The sequence below is a fragment of the Bos indicus x Bos taurus genome, chromosome X, assembly GCF_003369695.1.
Source record: "Bos indicus x Bos taurus breed Angus x Brahman F1 hybrid chromosome X, Bos_hybrid_MaternalHap_v2.0, whole genome shotgun sequence".
Taxonomy (NCBI): domain Eukaryota; kingdom Metazoa; phylum Chordata; class Mammalia; order Artiodactyla; family Bovidae; genus Bos; species Bos indicus x Bos taurus.
In genome coordinates, this window is record NC_040105.1 from 15,910,188 (window position 1) to 15,925,266 (window position 15,079).

At 38.3% G+C, this 15,079-nt stretch overlaps 1 protein-coding gene across 1 annotated transcript in view; it reads right to left on the reverse strand.

Annotated features, from left to right (window-relative positions):
- Positions 1–15,079, reverse strand: part of BEND2 (BEN domain containing 2) — a 64,642-nt gene that overhangs the window by 30,053 nt on the left and 19,510 nt on the right. Inside the window, exons 4-17 of the mRNA XM_027534750.1 lie at positions 13,553–13,660; positions 12,563–12,667; positions 11,659–12,064; positions 10,035–10,157; positions 9,069–9,191; positions 8,101–8,223; positions 7,131–7,253; positions 6,163–6,285; positions 5,199–5,321; positions 4,231–4,353; positions 3,262–3,384; positions 2,293–2,415; positions 1,323–1,445; positions 359–481 (exon numbers count right to left, since the gene is read on the reverse strand). Coding sequence (XP_027390551.1) covers positions 359–481; positions 1,323–1,445; positions 2,293–2,415; positions 3,262–3,384; positions 4,231–4,353; positions 5,199–5,321; positions 6,163–6,285; positions 7,131–7,253; positions 8,101–8,223; positions 9,069–9,191; positions 10,035–10,157; positions 11,659–12,064; positions 12,563–12,667; positions 13,553–13,660 — 1,972 coding nt within the window. The remainder of the gene's footprint in view (positions 1–358; positions 482–1,322; positions 1,446–2,292; positions 2,416–3,261; positions 3,385–4,230; positions 4,354–5,198; positions 5,322–6,162; positions 6,286–7,130; positions 7,254–8,100; positions 8,224–9,068; positions 9,192–10,034; positions 10,158–11,658; positions 12,065–12,562; positions 12,668–13,552; positions 13,661–15,079) is intronic.

Consider the following 15,079-nt stretch of genomic DNA (forward strand, 5'->3'; position numbering starts at 1 on the left):
CTGCATTGCAGGCAGATTCTTTACCATCTGAGCCACCAGGGAAGCCCAGAGCAAACACACTGATGCATGAAATAAAATTGCATAGAACTAAATGCACACACACACACACACGTGGATTTAATCAATGTCAGTATACTGTTTTTTTTTATTTTTATTTTACTATAGTTTTGCAAGATGTTTTTATTAAGGAAGATAGATGAAGCAAAAATAGGATCTCCATATAATTTCTTACAACTACACATGAATCTAAAATTACCTCAAAATTAAAAGCATAATATATAAAAGAGCTACCATGGAGCTGCATTAAGGAATCTAGATGAAACAGTGCTACTTGCAATGTATATCATTTCAAACTCACCAAAATTGGGAGGAATTACGTCAGATGAGACAGTATCCTGGCCCCTGACATTTTCCAGTAAAGTTGGGTAATGCATTATCTTAGTGCTGCTTGCAAGGCTGGTTTCTGCTTCTCCTGGTGTTTCTACAAATAAAAAATTTTCAAGGGCTATAATATAAAAATTCTCATCCAGGAATTCCATACTGAGTGAAACTGTCCTTCAGAAAAGAAGGGGAAACAAAGACATTATCGCACAAGGGAAAACTAAAAGGTTTTGTCCTTGGCAGACTTATTCTTAAAGTAAATTTAAAAGAAAATCTTCTACCAGATAGGATATGATGAAAGAAGGACTCATGAAGCATCAACAGGAAGAAAGAACAGGAAGAGAGCAAAAATATGGCTCCAGAGAAACTCATACCTTTCTGGCAGGAATGGAAAATGGTACACCTACACTGGAAAACAGGTGAAAGTACAAAGTGACAGTCGCTCAGTCATGTCTGACTCTTTGCAACCCATGGACTATAGCCCGCCAGGCCCTCTGGGCATGGGATTTTCCAGGCAAGAATACTGGAGTGGGTTACCATTTCCTTCTCCAGGGAATCTTCTCAACCCAGGGATCAAACCCTGATCTCCTGCATTGCAGGCAGATTCTTTACCATCTGAGCCACCAGGGAAGCCCAGAGCAAACACACTGATGCATGAAATAAAATTGCATAGAACTAAATGCACACACAGACACACGTGGATTTAATCAATGTCAGTATACTGTTTTTTTTTTTTATTTTACTATAGTTTTGCAAGATGTTTTTATTAAGGAAGATAGATGAAGCAAAAATAGGATCTCCATATAATTTCTTACAACTACACATGAATCTAAAATTACCTCAAAATTAAAAGCATAATATATAAAAGAGCTACCATGGAGCTGCATTAAGGAATCTAGATGAAACAGTGCTACTTGCAATGTATATCATTTCAAACTCACCAAAATTGGGAGGAATTACGTCAGATGAGACAGTATCCTGGCCCCTGACATTTTCCAGTAAAGTTGGGTAATGCATTATCTTAGTGCTGCTTGCAAGGCTGGTTTCTGCTTCTCCTGGTGTTTCTACAAATAAAAAATTTTCAAGGGCTATAATATAAAAATTCTCATCCAGGAATTCCATACTGAGTGAAACTGTCCTTCAGAAAAGAAGGGGAAACAAAGACATTATCGCACAAAGGAAAACTAAAAGGTTTTGTCCTTGGCAGACTTATTCTTAAAGTAAATTTAAAAGAAAATCTTCTACCAGATAGGATATGATGAAAGAAGGACTCATGAAGCATCAACAGGAAGAAAGAACAGGAAGAGAGCAAAAATATGGCTCCAGAGAAACTCATACCTTTCTGGCAGGAATGGAAAATGGTACACCTACACTGGAAAACAGGTGAAAGTACAAAGTGACAGTCGCTCAGTCATGTCTGACTCTTTGCAACCCATGGACTATAGCCCGCCAGGCCCTCTGGGCATGGGATTTTCCAGGCAAGAATACTGGAGTGGGTTACCATTTCCTTCTCCAGGGAATCTTCTCAACCCAGGGATCAAACCCTGATCTCCTGCATTGCAGGCAGATTCTTTACCATCTGAGCCACCAGGGAAGCCCAGAGCAAACACACTGATGCATGAAATAAAATTGCATAGAACTAAATGCACACACACACACACACGTGGATTTAATCAATGTCAGTATACTGTTTTTTTTTTATTTTTATTTTACTATAGTTTTGCAAGATGTTTTTATTAAGGAAGATAGATGAAGCAAAAATAGGATCTCCATATAATTTCTTACAACTACACATGAATCTAAAATTACCTCAAAATTAAAAGCATAATATATAAAAGAGCTACCATGGAGCTGCATTAAGGAATCTAGATGAAACAGTGCTACTTGCAATGTATATCATTTCAAACTCACCAAAATTGGGAGGAATTACGTCAGATGAGACAGTATCCTGGCCCCTGACATTTTCCAGTAAAGTTGGGTAATGCATTATCTTAGTGCTGCTTGCAAGGCTGGTTTCTGCTTCTCCTGGTGTTTCTACAAATAAAAAATTTTCAAGGGCTATAATATAAAAATTCTCATCCAGGAATTCCATACTGAGTGAAACTGTCCTTCAGAAAAGAAGGGGAAACAAAGACATTATCGCACAAAGGAAAACTAAAAGGTTTTGTCCTTGGCAGACTTATTCTTAAAGTAAATTTAAAAGAAAATCTTCTACCAGATAGGATATGATGAAAGAAGGACTCATGAAGCATCAACAGGAAGAAAGAACAGGAAGAGAGCAAAAATATGGCTCCAGAGAAACTCATACCTTTCTGGCAGGAATGGAAAATGGTACACCTACACTGGAAAACAGGTGAAAGTACAAAGTGACAGTCGCTCAGTCATGTCTGACTCTTTGCAACCCATGGACTATAGCCCGCCAGGCCCTCTGGGCATGGGATTTTCCAGGCAAGAATACTGGAGTGGGTTACCATTTCCTTCTCCAGGGAATCTTCTCAACCCAGGGATCAAACCCTGATCTCCTGCATTGCAGGCAGATTCTTTACCATCTGAGCCACCAGGGAAGCCCAGAGCAAACACACTGATGCATGAAATAAAATTGCATAGAACTAAATGCACACACACACACACACGTGGATTTAATCAATGTCAGTATACTGTTTTTTTTTATTTTTATTTTACTATAGTTTTGCAAGATGTTTTTATTAAGGAAGATAGATGAAGCAAAAATAGGATCTCCATATAATTTCTTACAACTACACATGAATCTAAAATTACCTCAAAATTAAAAGCATAATATATAAAAGAGCTACCATGGAGCTGCATTAAGGAATCTAGATGAAACAGTGCTACTTGCAATGTATATCATTTCAAACTCACCAAAATTGGGAGGAATTACGTCAGATGAGACAGTATCCTGGCCCCTGACATTTTCCAGTAAAGTTGGGTAATGCATTATCTTAGTGCTGCTTGCAAGGCTGGTTTCTGCTTCTCCTGGTGTTTCTACAAATAAAAAATTTTCAAGGGCTATAATATAAAAATTCTCATCCAGGAATTCCATACTGAGTGAAACTGTCCTTCAGAAAAGAAGGGGAAACAAAGACATTATCGCACAAGGGAAAACTAAAAGGTTTTGTCCTTGGCAGACTTATTCTTAAAGTAAATTTAAAAGAAAATCTTCTACCAGATAGGATATGATGAAAGAAGGACTCATGAAGCATCAACAGGAAGAAAGAACAGGAAGAGAGCAAAAATATGGCTCCAGAGAAACTCATACCTTTCTGGCAGGAATGGAAAATGGTACACCTACACTGGAAAACAGGTGAAAGTACAAAGTGACAGTCGCTCAGTCATGTCTGACTCTTTGCAACCCATGGACTATAGCCCGCCAGGCCCTCTGGGCATGGGATTTTCCAGGCAAGAATACTGGAGTGGGTTACCATTTCCTTCTCCAGGGAATCTTCTCAACCCAGGGATCAAACCCTGATCTCCTGCATTGCAGGCAGATTCTTTACCATCTGAGCCACCAGGGAAGCCCAGAGCAAACACACTGATGCATGAAATAAAATTGCATAGAACTAAATGCACACACACACACACACGTGGATTTAATCAATGTCAGTATACTGTTTTTTTTTATTTTTATTTTACTATAGTTTTGCAAGATGTTTTTATTAAGGAAGATAGATGAAGCAAAAATAGGATCTCCATATAATTTCTTACAACTACACATGAATCTAAAATTACCTCAAAATTAAAAGCATAATATATAAAAGAGCTACCATGGAGCTGCATTAAGGAATCTAGATGAAACAGTGCTACTTGCAATGTATATCATTTCAAACTCACCAAAATTGGGAGGAATTACGTCAGATGAGACAGTATCCTGGCCCCTGACATTTTCCAGTAAAGTTGGGTAATGCATTATCTTAGTGCTGCTTGCAAGGCTGGTTTCTGCTTCTCCTGGTGTTTCTACAAATAAAAAATTTTCAAGGGCTATAATATAAAAATTCTCATCCAGGAATTCCATACTGAGTGAAACTGTCCTTCAGAAAAGAAGGGGAAACAAAGACATTATCGCACAAAGGAAAACTAAAAGGTTTTGTCCTTGGCAGACTTATTCTTAAAGTAAATTTAAAAGAAAATCTTCTACCAGATAGGATATGATGAAAGAAGGACTCATGAAGCATCAACAGGAAGAAAGAACAGGAAGAGAGCAAAAATATGGCTCCAGAGAAACGCATACCTTTCTGGCAGGAATGGAAAATGGTACACCTACACTGGAAAACAGGTGAAAGTACAAAGTGACAGTCGCTCAGTCATGTCTGACTCTTTGCAACCCATGGACTATAGCCCGCCAGGCCCTCTGGGCATGGGATTTTCCAGGCAAGAATACTGGAGTGGGTTACCATTTCCTTCTCCAGGGAATCTTCTCAACCCAGGGATCAAACCCTGATCTCCTGCATTGCAGGCAGATTCTTTACCATCTGAGCCACCAGGGAAGCCCAGAGCAAACACACTGATGCATGAAATAAAATTGCATAGAACTAAATGCACACACACACACACACGTGGATTTAATCAATGTCAGTATACTGTTTTTTTTATTTTTATTTTACTATAGTTTTGCAAGATGTTTTTATTAAGGAAGATAGATGAAGCAAAAATAGGATCTCCATATAATTTCTTACAACTACACATGAATCTAAAATTACCTCAAAATTAAAAGCATAATATATAAAAGAGCTACCATGGAGCTGCATTAAGGAATCTAGATGAAACAGTGCTACTTGCAATGTATATCATTTCAAACTCACCAAAATTGGGAGGAATTACGTCAGATGAGACAGTATCCTGGCCCCTGACATTTTCCAGTAAAGTTGGGTAATGCATTATCTTAGTGCTGCTTGCAAGGCTGGTTTCTGCTTCTCCTGGTGTTTCTACAAATAAAAAATTTTCAAGGGCTATAATATAAAAATTCTCATCCAGGAATTCCATACTGAGTGAAACTGTCCTTCAGAAAAGAAGGGGAAACAAAGACATTATCGCACAAAGGAAAACTAAAAGGTTTTGTCCTTGGCAGACTTATTCTTAAAGTAAATTTAAAAGAAAATCTTCTACCAGATAGGATATGATGAAAGAAGGACTCATGAAGCATCAACAGGAAGAAAGAACAGGAAGAGAGCAAAAATATGGCTCCAGAGAAACGCATACCTTTCTGGCAGGAATGGAAAATGGTACACCTACACTGGAAAACAGGTGAAAGTACAAAGTGACAGTCGCTCAGTCATGTCTGACTCTTTGCAACCCATGGACTATAGCCCGCCAGGCCCTCTGGGCATGGGATTTTCCAGGCAAGAATACTGGAGTGGGTTACCATTTCCTTCTCCAGGGAATCTTCTCAACCCAGGGATCAAACCCTGATCTCCTGCATTGCAGGCAGATTCTTTACCATCTGAGCCACCAGGGAAGCCCAGAGCAAACACACTGATGCATGAAATAAAATTGCATAGAACTAAATGCACACACAGACACACGTGGATTTAATCAATGTCAGTATACTGTTTTTTTTTTTTATTTTACTATAGTTTTGCAAGATGTTTTTATTAAGGAAGATAGATGAAGCAAAAATAGGATCTCCATATAATTTCTTACAACTACACATGAATCTAAAATTACCTCAAAATTAAAAGCATAATATATAAAAGAGCTACCATGGAGCTGCATTAAGGAATCTAGATGAAACAGTGCTACTTGCAATGTATATCATTTCAAACTCACCAAAATTGGGAGGAATTACGTCAGATGAGACAGTATCCTGGCCCCTGACATTTTCCAGTAAAGTTGGGTAATGCATTATCTTAGTGCTGCTTGCAAGGCTGGTTTCTGCTTCTCCTGGTGTTTCTACAAATAAAAAATTTTCAAGGGCTATAATATAAAAATTCTCATCCAGGAATTCCATACTGAGTGAAACTGTCCTTCAGAAAAGAAGGGGAAACAAAGACATTATCGCACAAAGGAAAACTAAAAGGTTTTGTCCTTGGCAGACTTATTCTTAAAGTAAATTTAAAAGAAAATCTTCTACCAGATAGGATATGATGAAAGAAGGACTCATGAAGCATCAACAGGAAGAAAGAACAGGAAGAGAGCAAAAATATGGCTCCAGAGAAACGCATACCTTTCTGGCAGGAATGGAAAATGGTACACCTACACTGGAAAACAGGTGAAAGTACAAAGTGACAGTCGCTCAGTCACGTCTGACTCTTTGCAACCCATGGACTATAGCCCGCCAGGCCCTCTGGGCATGGGATTTTCCAGGCAAGAATACTGGAGTGGGTTACCATTTCCTTCTCCAGGGAATCTTCTCAACCCAGGGATCAAACCCTGATCTCCTGCATTGCAGGCAGATTCTTTACCATCTGAGCCACCAGGGAAGCCCAGAGCAAACACACTGATGCATGAAATAAAATTGCATAGAACTAAATGCACACACACACACACACGTGGATTTAATCAATGTCAGTATACTGTTTTTTTTATTTTTATTTTACTATAGTTTTGCAAGATGTTTTTATTAAGGAAGATAGATGAAGCAAAAATAGGATCTCCATATAATTTCTTACAACTACACATGAATCTAAAATTACCTCAAAATTAAAAGCATAATATATAAAAGAGCTACCATGGAGCTGCATTAAGGAATCTAGATGAAACAGTGCTACTTGCAATGTATATCATTTCAAACTCACCAAAATTGGGAGGAATTACGTCAGATGAGACAGTATCCTGGCCCCTGACATTTTCCAGTAAAGTTGGGTAATGCATTATCTTAGTGCTGCTTGCAAGGCTGGTTTCTGCTTCTCCTGGTGTTTCTACAAATAAAAAATTTTCAAGGGCTATAATATAAAAATTCTCATCCAGGAATTCCATACTGAGTGAAACTGTCCTTCAGAAAAGAAGGGGAAACAAAGACATTATCGCACAAAGGAAAACTAAAAGGTTTTGTCCTTGGCAGACTTATTCTTAAAGTAAATTTAAAAGAAAATCTTCTACCAGATAGGATATGATGAAAGAAGGACTCATGAAGCATCAACAGGAAGAAAGAACAGGAAGAGAGCAAAAATATGGCTCCAGAGAAACTCATACCTTTCTGGCAGGAATGGAAAATGGTACACCTACACTGGAAAACAGGTGAAAGTACAAAGTGACAGTCGCTCAGTCATGTCTGACTCTTTGCAACCCATGGACTATAGCCCGCCAGGCCCTCTGGGCATGGGATTTTCCAGGCAAGAATACTGGAGTGGGTTACCATTTCCTTCTCCAGGGAATCTTCTCAACCCAGGGATCAAACCCTGATCTCCTGCATTGCAGGCAGATTCTTTACCATCTGAGCCACCAGGGAAGCCCAGAGCAAACACACTGATGCATGAAATAAAATTGCATAGAACTAAATGCACACACACACACACACGTGGATTTAATCAATGTCAGTATACTGTTTTTTTTTTATTTTTATTTTACTATAGTTTTGCAAGATGTTTTTATTAAGGAAGATAGATGAAGCAAAAATAGGATCTCCATATAATTTCTTACAACTACACATGAATCTAAAATTACCTCAAAATTAAAAGCATAATATATAAAAGAGCTACCATGGAGCTGCATTAAGGAATCTAGATGAAACAGTGCTACTTGCAATGTATATCATTTCAAACTCACCAAAATTGGGAGGAATTACGTCAGATGAGACAGTATCCTGGCCCCTGACATTTTCCAGTAAAGTTGGGTAATGCATTATCTTAGTGCTGCTTGCAAGGCTGGTTTCTGCTTCTCCTGGTGTTTCTACAAATAAAAAATTTTCAAGGGCTATAATATAAAAATTCTCATCCAGGAATTCCATACTGAGTGAAACTGTCCTTCAGAAAAGAAGGGGAAACAAAGACATTATCGCACAAAGGAAAACTAAAAGGTTTTGTCCTTGGCAGACTTATTCTTAAAGTAAATTTAAAAGAAAATCTTCTACCAGATAGGATATGATGAAAGAAGGACTCATGAAGCATCAACAGGAAGAAAGAACAGGAAGAGAGCAAAAATATGGCTCCAGAGAAACGCATACCTTTCTGGCAGGAATGGAAAATGGTACACCTACACTGGAAAACAGGTGAAAGTACAAAGTGACAGTCGCTCAGTCATGTCTGACTCTTTGCAACCCATGGACTATAGCCCGCCAGGCCCTCTGGGCATGGGATTTTCCAGGCAAGAATACTGGAGTGGGTTACCATTTCCTTCTCCAGGGAATCTTCTCAACCCAGGGATCAAACCCTGATCTCCTGCATTGCAGGCAGATTCTTTACCATCTGAGCCACCAGGGAAGCCCAGAGCAAACACACTGATGCATGAAATAAAATTGCATAGAACTAAATGCACACACACACACACACGTGGATTTAATCAATGTCAGTATACTGTTTTTTTTATTTTTATTTTACTATAGTTTTGCAAGATGTTTTTATTAAGGAAGATAGATGAAGCAAAAATAGGATCTCCATATAATTTCTTACAACTACACATGAATCTAAAATTACCTCAAAATTAAAAGCATAATATATAAAAGAGCTACCATGGAGCTGCATTAAGGAATCTAGATGAAACAGTGCTACTTGCAATGTATATCATTTCAAACTCACCAAAATTGGGAGGAATTACGTCAGATGAGACAGTATCCTGGCCCCTGACATTTTCCAGTAAAGTTGGGTAATGCATTATCTTAGTGCTGCTTGCAAGGCTGGTTTCTGCTTCTCCTGGTGTTTCTACAAATAAAAAATTTTCAAGGGCTATAATATAAAAATTCTCATCCAGGAATTCCATACTGAGTGAAACTGTCCTTCAGAAAAGAAGGGGAAACAAAGACATTATCGCACAAAGGAAAACTAAAAGGTTTTGTCCTTGGCAGACTTATTCTTAAAGTAAATTTAAAAGAAAATCTTCTACCAGATAGGATATGATGAAAGAAGGACTCATGAAGCATCAACAGGAAGAAAGAACAGGAAGAGAGCAAAAATATGGCTCCAGAGAAACGCATACCTTTCTGGCAGGAATGGAAAATGGTACACCTACACTGGAAAACAGGTGAAAGTACAAAGTGACAGTCGCTCAGTCATGTCTGACTCTTTGCAACCCATGGACTATAGCCCGCCAGGCCCTCTGGGCATGGGATTTTCCAGGCAAGAATACTGGAGTGGGTTACCATTTCCTTCTCCAGGGAATCTTCTCAACCCAGGGATCAAACCCTGATCTCCTGCATTGCAGGCAGATTCTTTACCATCTGAGCCACCAGGGAAGCCCAGAGCAAACACACTGATGCATGAAATAAAATTGCATAGAACTAAATGCACACACACACACACACGTGGATTTAATCAATGTCAGTATACTGTTTTTTTTTTTTATTTTACTATAGTTTTGCAAGATGTTTTTATTAAGGAAGATAGATGAAGCAAAAATAGGATCTCCATATAATTTCTTACAACTACACATGAATCTAAAATTACCTCAAAATTAAAAGCATAATATATAAAAGAGCTACCATGGAGCTGCATTAAGGAATCTAGATGAAACAGTGCTACTTGCAATGTATATCATTTCAAACTCACCAAAATTGGGAGGAATTACGTCAGATGAGACAGTATCCTGGCCCCTGACATTTTCCAGTAAAGTTGGGTAATGCATTATCTTAGTGCTGCTTGCAAGGCTGGTTTCTGCTTCTCCTGGTGTTTCTACAAATAAAAAATTTTCAAGGGCTATAATATAAAAATTCTCATCCAGGAATTCCATACTGAGTGAAACTGTCCTTCAGAAAAGAAGGGGAAACAAAGACATTATCGCACAAAGGAAAACTAAAAGGTTTTGTCCTTGGCAGACTTATTCTTAAAGTAAATTTAAAAGAAAATCTTCTACCAGATAGGATATGATGAAAGAAGGACTCATGAAGCATCAACAGGAAGAAAGAACAGGAAGAGAGCAAAAATATGGCTCCAGAGAAACGCATACCTTTCTGGCAGGAATGGAAAATGGTACACCTACACTGGAAAACAGGTGAAAGTACAAAGTGACAGTCGCTCAGTCACGTCTGACTCTTTGCAACCCATGGACTATAGCCCGCCAGGCCCTCTGGGCATGGGATTTTCCAGGCAAGAATACTGGAGTGGGTTACCATTTCCTTCTCCAGGGAATCTTCTCAACCCAGGGATCAAACCCTGATCTCCTGCATTGCAGGCAGATTCTTTACCATCTGAGCCACCAGGGAAGCCCAGTAGTTTTTCATAAAATTAAACATGATGTTAACATATAGCGAGCAATTGCACTCTTGGGTATTCATGTCAGAGAAATGAAAACTTCTATTTACACAAAAACCTGTACATGAAGATTCACAGCAGCCTTAGTCCTAACATAAAAACCTGGATTACAAAACTCTAAATTTTCTTAAACAGATGAATGGTTAAACTATGATACATCCATACCAAGTAGCAGTACTGAGCAATAAAAAGGAAGGAACTACTGAACAACTTGGTTTAATCTCCAGGGCATTATACTGAGTGAAAAAAACCAGTATCAAAATGTTATATACTATATGCCTCCAAATATATAACAATTTTGAAGTGACAAAGTTCTAGAGATGAAGAATAGATAAGTGGTTTCTAAGAATTAGGGATAAGGGAATGAAGAGGGCCAGGTCATCAGAGGGTGATGGGCATGGTTATAAAAAGGCAACACAAGTGATCCATGTGATGGAACTGTTGTCCCTTGACTATGGTGGTGGACATACAAACCTTATTACATGATCAATCAGAATAAAACTAAAAGTACAGACACACAGATGAATACAAGTCAAACTGGGAACAGTTGAATATGATCCATGGATTATATCAACATCAATATCCTGGTTGTGATATTTTACCATAGTTTCACAAGATGTTATCACTTTGGGAAATTGGGTAAAGGCTATGACTCTGTATTATTTCTTACAACTACATGTGAAGCTACAATTATCTCAGTATTTTTGTTGTTGTTGTTCAGTAACCCAGTCGTGTCCGACTCTTGGACTGTGAACCCATGGACTGCAGCATGCCATGCCTCCCTGTCCTTCACCATCTCTCAGAGTTTGCCCAAGTTCATGTCCATTGAATCGAAAAACCACTAGCACTAGTTTGCATTGAGGAAGCTTTTTAATCTAGATTACCAAGATGCTATTTAAAATGTGTGCCATTTCAAACTCACCAAAATTGGGAGGGATGCAGAGAGATGGCAAGGCAGTGTCTGGGTTCATGTTGTTATTTATAGCTGAATCTCTCACTGTCTCAAAGTTGTCGTGCAGACTGGATTCTGCTTGTGGAAGATGTGCTGTAGGTTGTGCTAGAGAATCCTGGGCAGATGAGAGATCATTGTTGGCACTTTCATCACCTTCATTGAAAAGGGACAGATAAAAACGCCTAGTTTCTGGGCTGCCTGACTCATGATTCGGCTGTAATGAGCATGCACAGACAATCACGGGAAGTGGTGGACTCTCGGGGCACTCCAGTTGCTGCCGTTCAGGGGATGCTGCTGACTGAAGAGATGTTCCTCCTGGATTGGTCTCAGCATCATTTTCCTGCCTCTCTGCTGGTAAAGATGGGTTATCATCTCCCTGTCCAGGATAAAAGAACAGGATGGGTTAAGCTCCTTTCTTTGGATTCTAGACATTAATTTTTCTATGAGGTATACAGTCAAAACCTTTATGCGTAAATCCAGATGATCTCTAAAATGACACATAGACAGTATAAATCATCTGTGAGTAAAAATAAACATTGAAAAGTAGGTAAAATCATTAATACTTATTTTCCCTGCAACATCATTTTCCACAGTCAAGTATAAATGCTGAGTTTTGATTATATGATTTTTATTCCTCTTCATACCTACATTTTGATTGCACTTTATACCTTATGGTTACAAACAAAAATATTCAGCATCATGTCTCAAATCTAAACTTTAGCATTCTTCCAACAGAAGTTTAGTTTCCAACCTACTGCTAAAGTATAAATCAGTCTTGCTAATCTCAGACTTATTAGCTCTCTCTCACTTGTAACTGAGTGGTTCTTTAGGAAATATAGGTTTATGGAAGTAGTAAAAATGTTCTAATACTTACACAGGGTGGCATCTGTGGTGTCTCCAAAGAACGCCGTATTTCTGAAACTAGTTCACGAAGGCGGTTAATTTGACTATTGATGATTTCAGTAAGTTCTTGCAAATTCTGTTACAATAAAAAAATTTAGTGTTCCTTTTTGGAAAAAAACAGTAACATATAAGAAAATGCCAATAAACCAAATTTTGACTGCCAGAATCAAAGAAAGTTCTCAAGCCATCAGAAATTTCTTGTTTCCCACTTGATGCCTGGTTGTTGGTGATCCAGAGCCAAGCTGGCTGAGATAAAGCACCCCAACTTCCCACTCAACTACTCCATATCATACAGGCATTTGAAGAAGCTTGAATACTGGAAAGTAAATGTACCACAATTCCTATAAGCCATCACATTTATGATGGAGTCATTTTACATCAAGGAAGGTGCTTTTTTAGGAAAGAAATGTTCAAATCTGCTAAAAGGCAAAAGAGCCTCTTTCCATACAATGTCAGTATAAACTAACAGGCAGAGAGCGGCCCATTCCAGAAAGAATAGTGAGCCAAATACAATAGATGTTTGGCTTCAAAGTATTTTACAGTCATGCAATTAACAACCTTACAAAACCTTTGAGTACACAGCCCCTCTATGCCAATCAGTATGTAACTGATAAAACCCAAAAAATCCTGAAATACACAGAAATTTCATTCAGGCAAAAATACACTTATACAAAGAGGTCAGAACCACTACCTCATTCATTCATTAATTCAAGTTAAACGTTCATTGGGGGCTTACTACCTGTCAGAACAACTTTGCTAGATGCTGGGAATATGGACACTAAAAAAAAAAAAAAAGAAATACTCCTGCCCTAAGGAACTTCTATTTTAGCTGAAGAGAGAGAAAAATAGATAATATCAATAAATAAATTGATTAGCAGCCTAGAACAGTGTCCATGCACTGGCAGCATCAGTATCACCCACAGCTTGTCAGAAATGCAAAAAAAAATCCCCCACCTCAGACCTGCTGATACAGGAACTCATCGCTAGGAGAGAGCCCTCCAAGTAATTCTAATGCATGATCAAGTATGAGACTCACTGGCTTATTACACTGGGATAAATAGCACAGGGTCTAGGGGGACAAGGTTGAGTTCAAATACTAGAGTTCTACCACTTATTAGCTCTATGAACTTGGGCACTTAACTTCTCTATGCTTCAATCTTCTCATATGTAGAATTGGGGGTAAAAATCTCAAAAGTTATCCTGAGGACAAAATGAGGTAATGGAGTCTTATACTGATATTAACATAGTAATTATAGTACATAATAACCAGTCCAATAACGCTCATCTATTATTATTATTACTACCAGTGCCATGACACAAGTAATAAGTGTGCACAGAAAAAATGGGACCCAATCCAGACTGGCAGTCATGGTAGGCTTTTCAGAGAAGGAAATGACTATGTTGAGAATTAAAAGGTGAGAAACTATTTGCTTGGTGAGGATGCATGGAAGGGCATATAGAACAGAAAGAACAGAAAATTCTAAAAGACCAGAACATGAATTAGCATAATATATTTAGGGAACTATCTATGGCTTAATACAAAATGTGAAACTTAGAGGAAAAAGCATTGGGGAAGAAAGCTGGGGAGGCAAGTAGTGCCATTTTGAGATTTTCACCCAATAGAAACTCAATCATGGGAAAGACATGAGGCAAACTCATCTTTAGAAAAGATTAAAATGCAAAATGGTGAGGATCTGAATCAAAGATGTGGTGGTTAGGATGTACAAGAAACTGTTTTGAGTGATATTAAAGAAAGAGAATCCTTAGGACTTGGTTAATGGGGGAGAGGGGAAGGAACTAGTCAAAGATAATGTCTGGATTTCCAACTTAATTAAAGACATGATGGTAGTTAACCTGAGAGAGGGAATATGGAGAAAATTATTTTGTACACATTATACCGAGTTCTTCAGCAGGCATTGGCTAGATACATTCATGATTCTGGGGCCATGAAAAGTGGCAGAGGCTAAAGACATAGATTTTGGAATCAGAATTGTATCAAAGCAAAGCCTTTGATAGAGAGAATCATTCAGATAGATTTAGACTGAGCAGAGGGGGACCAGTGGACAGCACAATGAACTTACAGGAGAAAGATGTAATTTCAAAAACAGAACAACACTTTTAATAATCCAAATGCTCCTAGACACTCAGGATGATATCACACAATAAAATAAAAATATTAATGCTATAAAACAGTGGCAATCAGAAAATAACAAATTACTGACAATTACAAATATAATTGATTGTGCCCCCAAAATACAAACACAACATCAGGAAGACAAAGACAAGGATATCTCTCAGAATGCTGTACATAGGTCAGAGACAGAAAATGAGATGAACATTAAGCAACACGGATGATGTAAGAGTTGTCACATCCAATTACAAGTCACTCCAGGGACTTTGCTAGTGGTCCAGTGGTTAAGAATCCACCTTCTGATGCAGGGGACGTGGATTCAACCCCTGGTCAGGGAACTAAGATCCCACACACCAT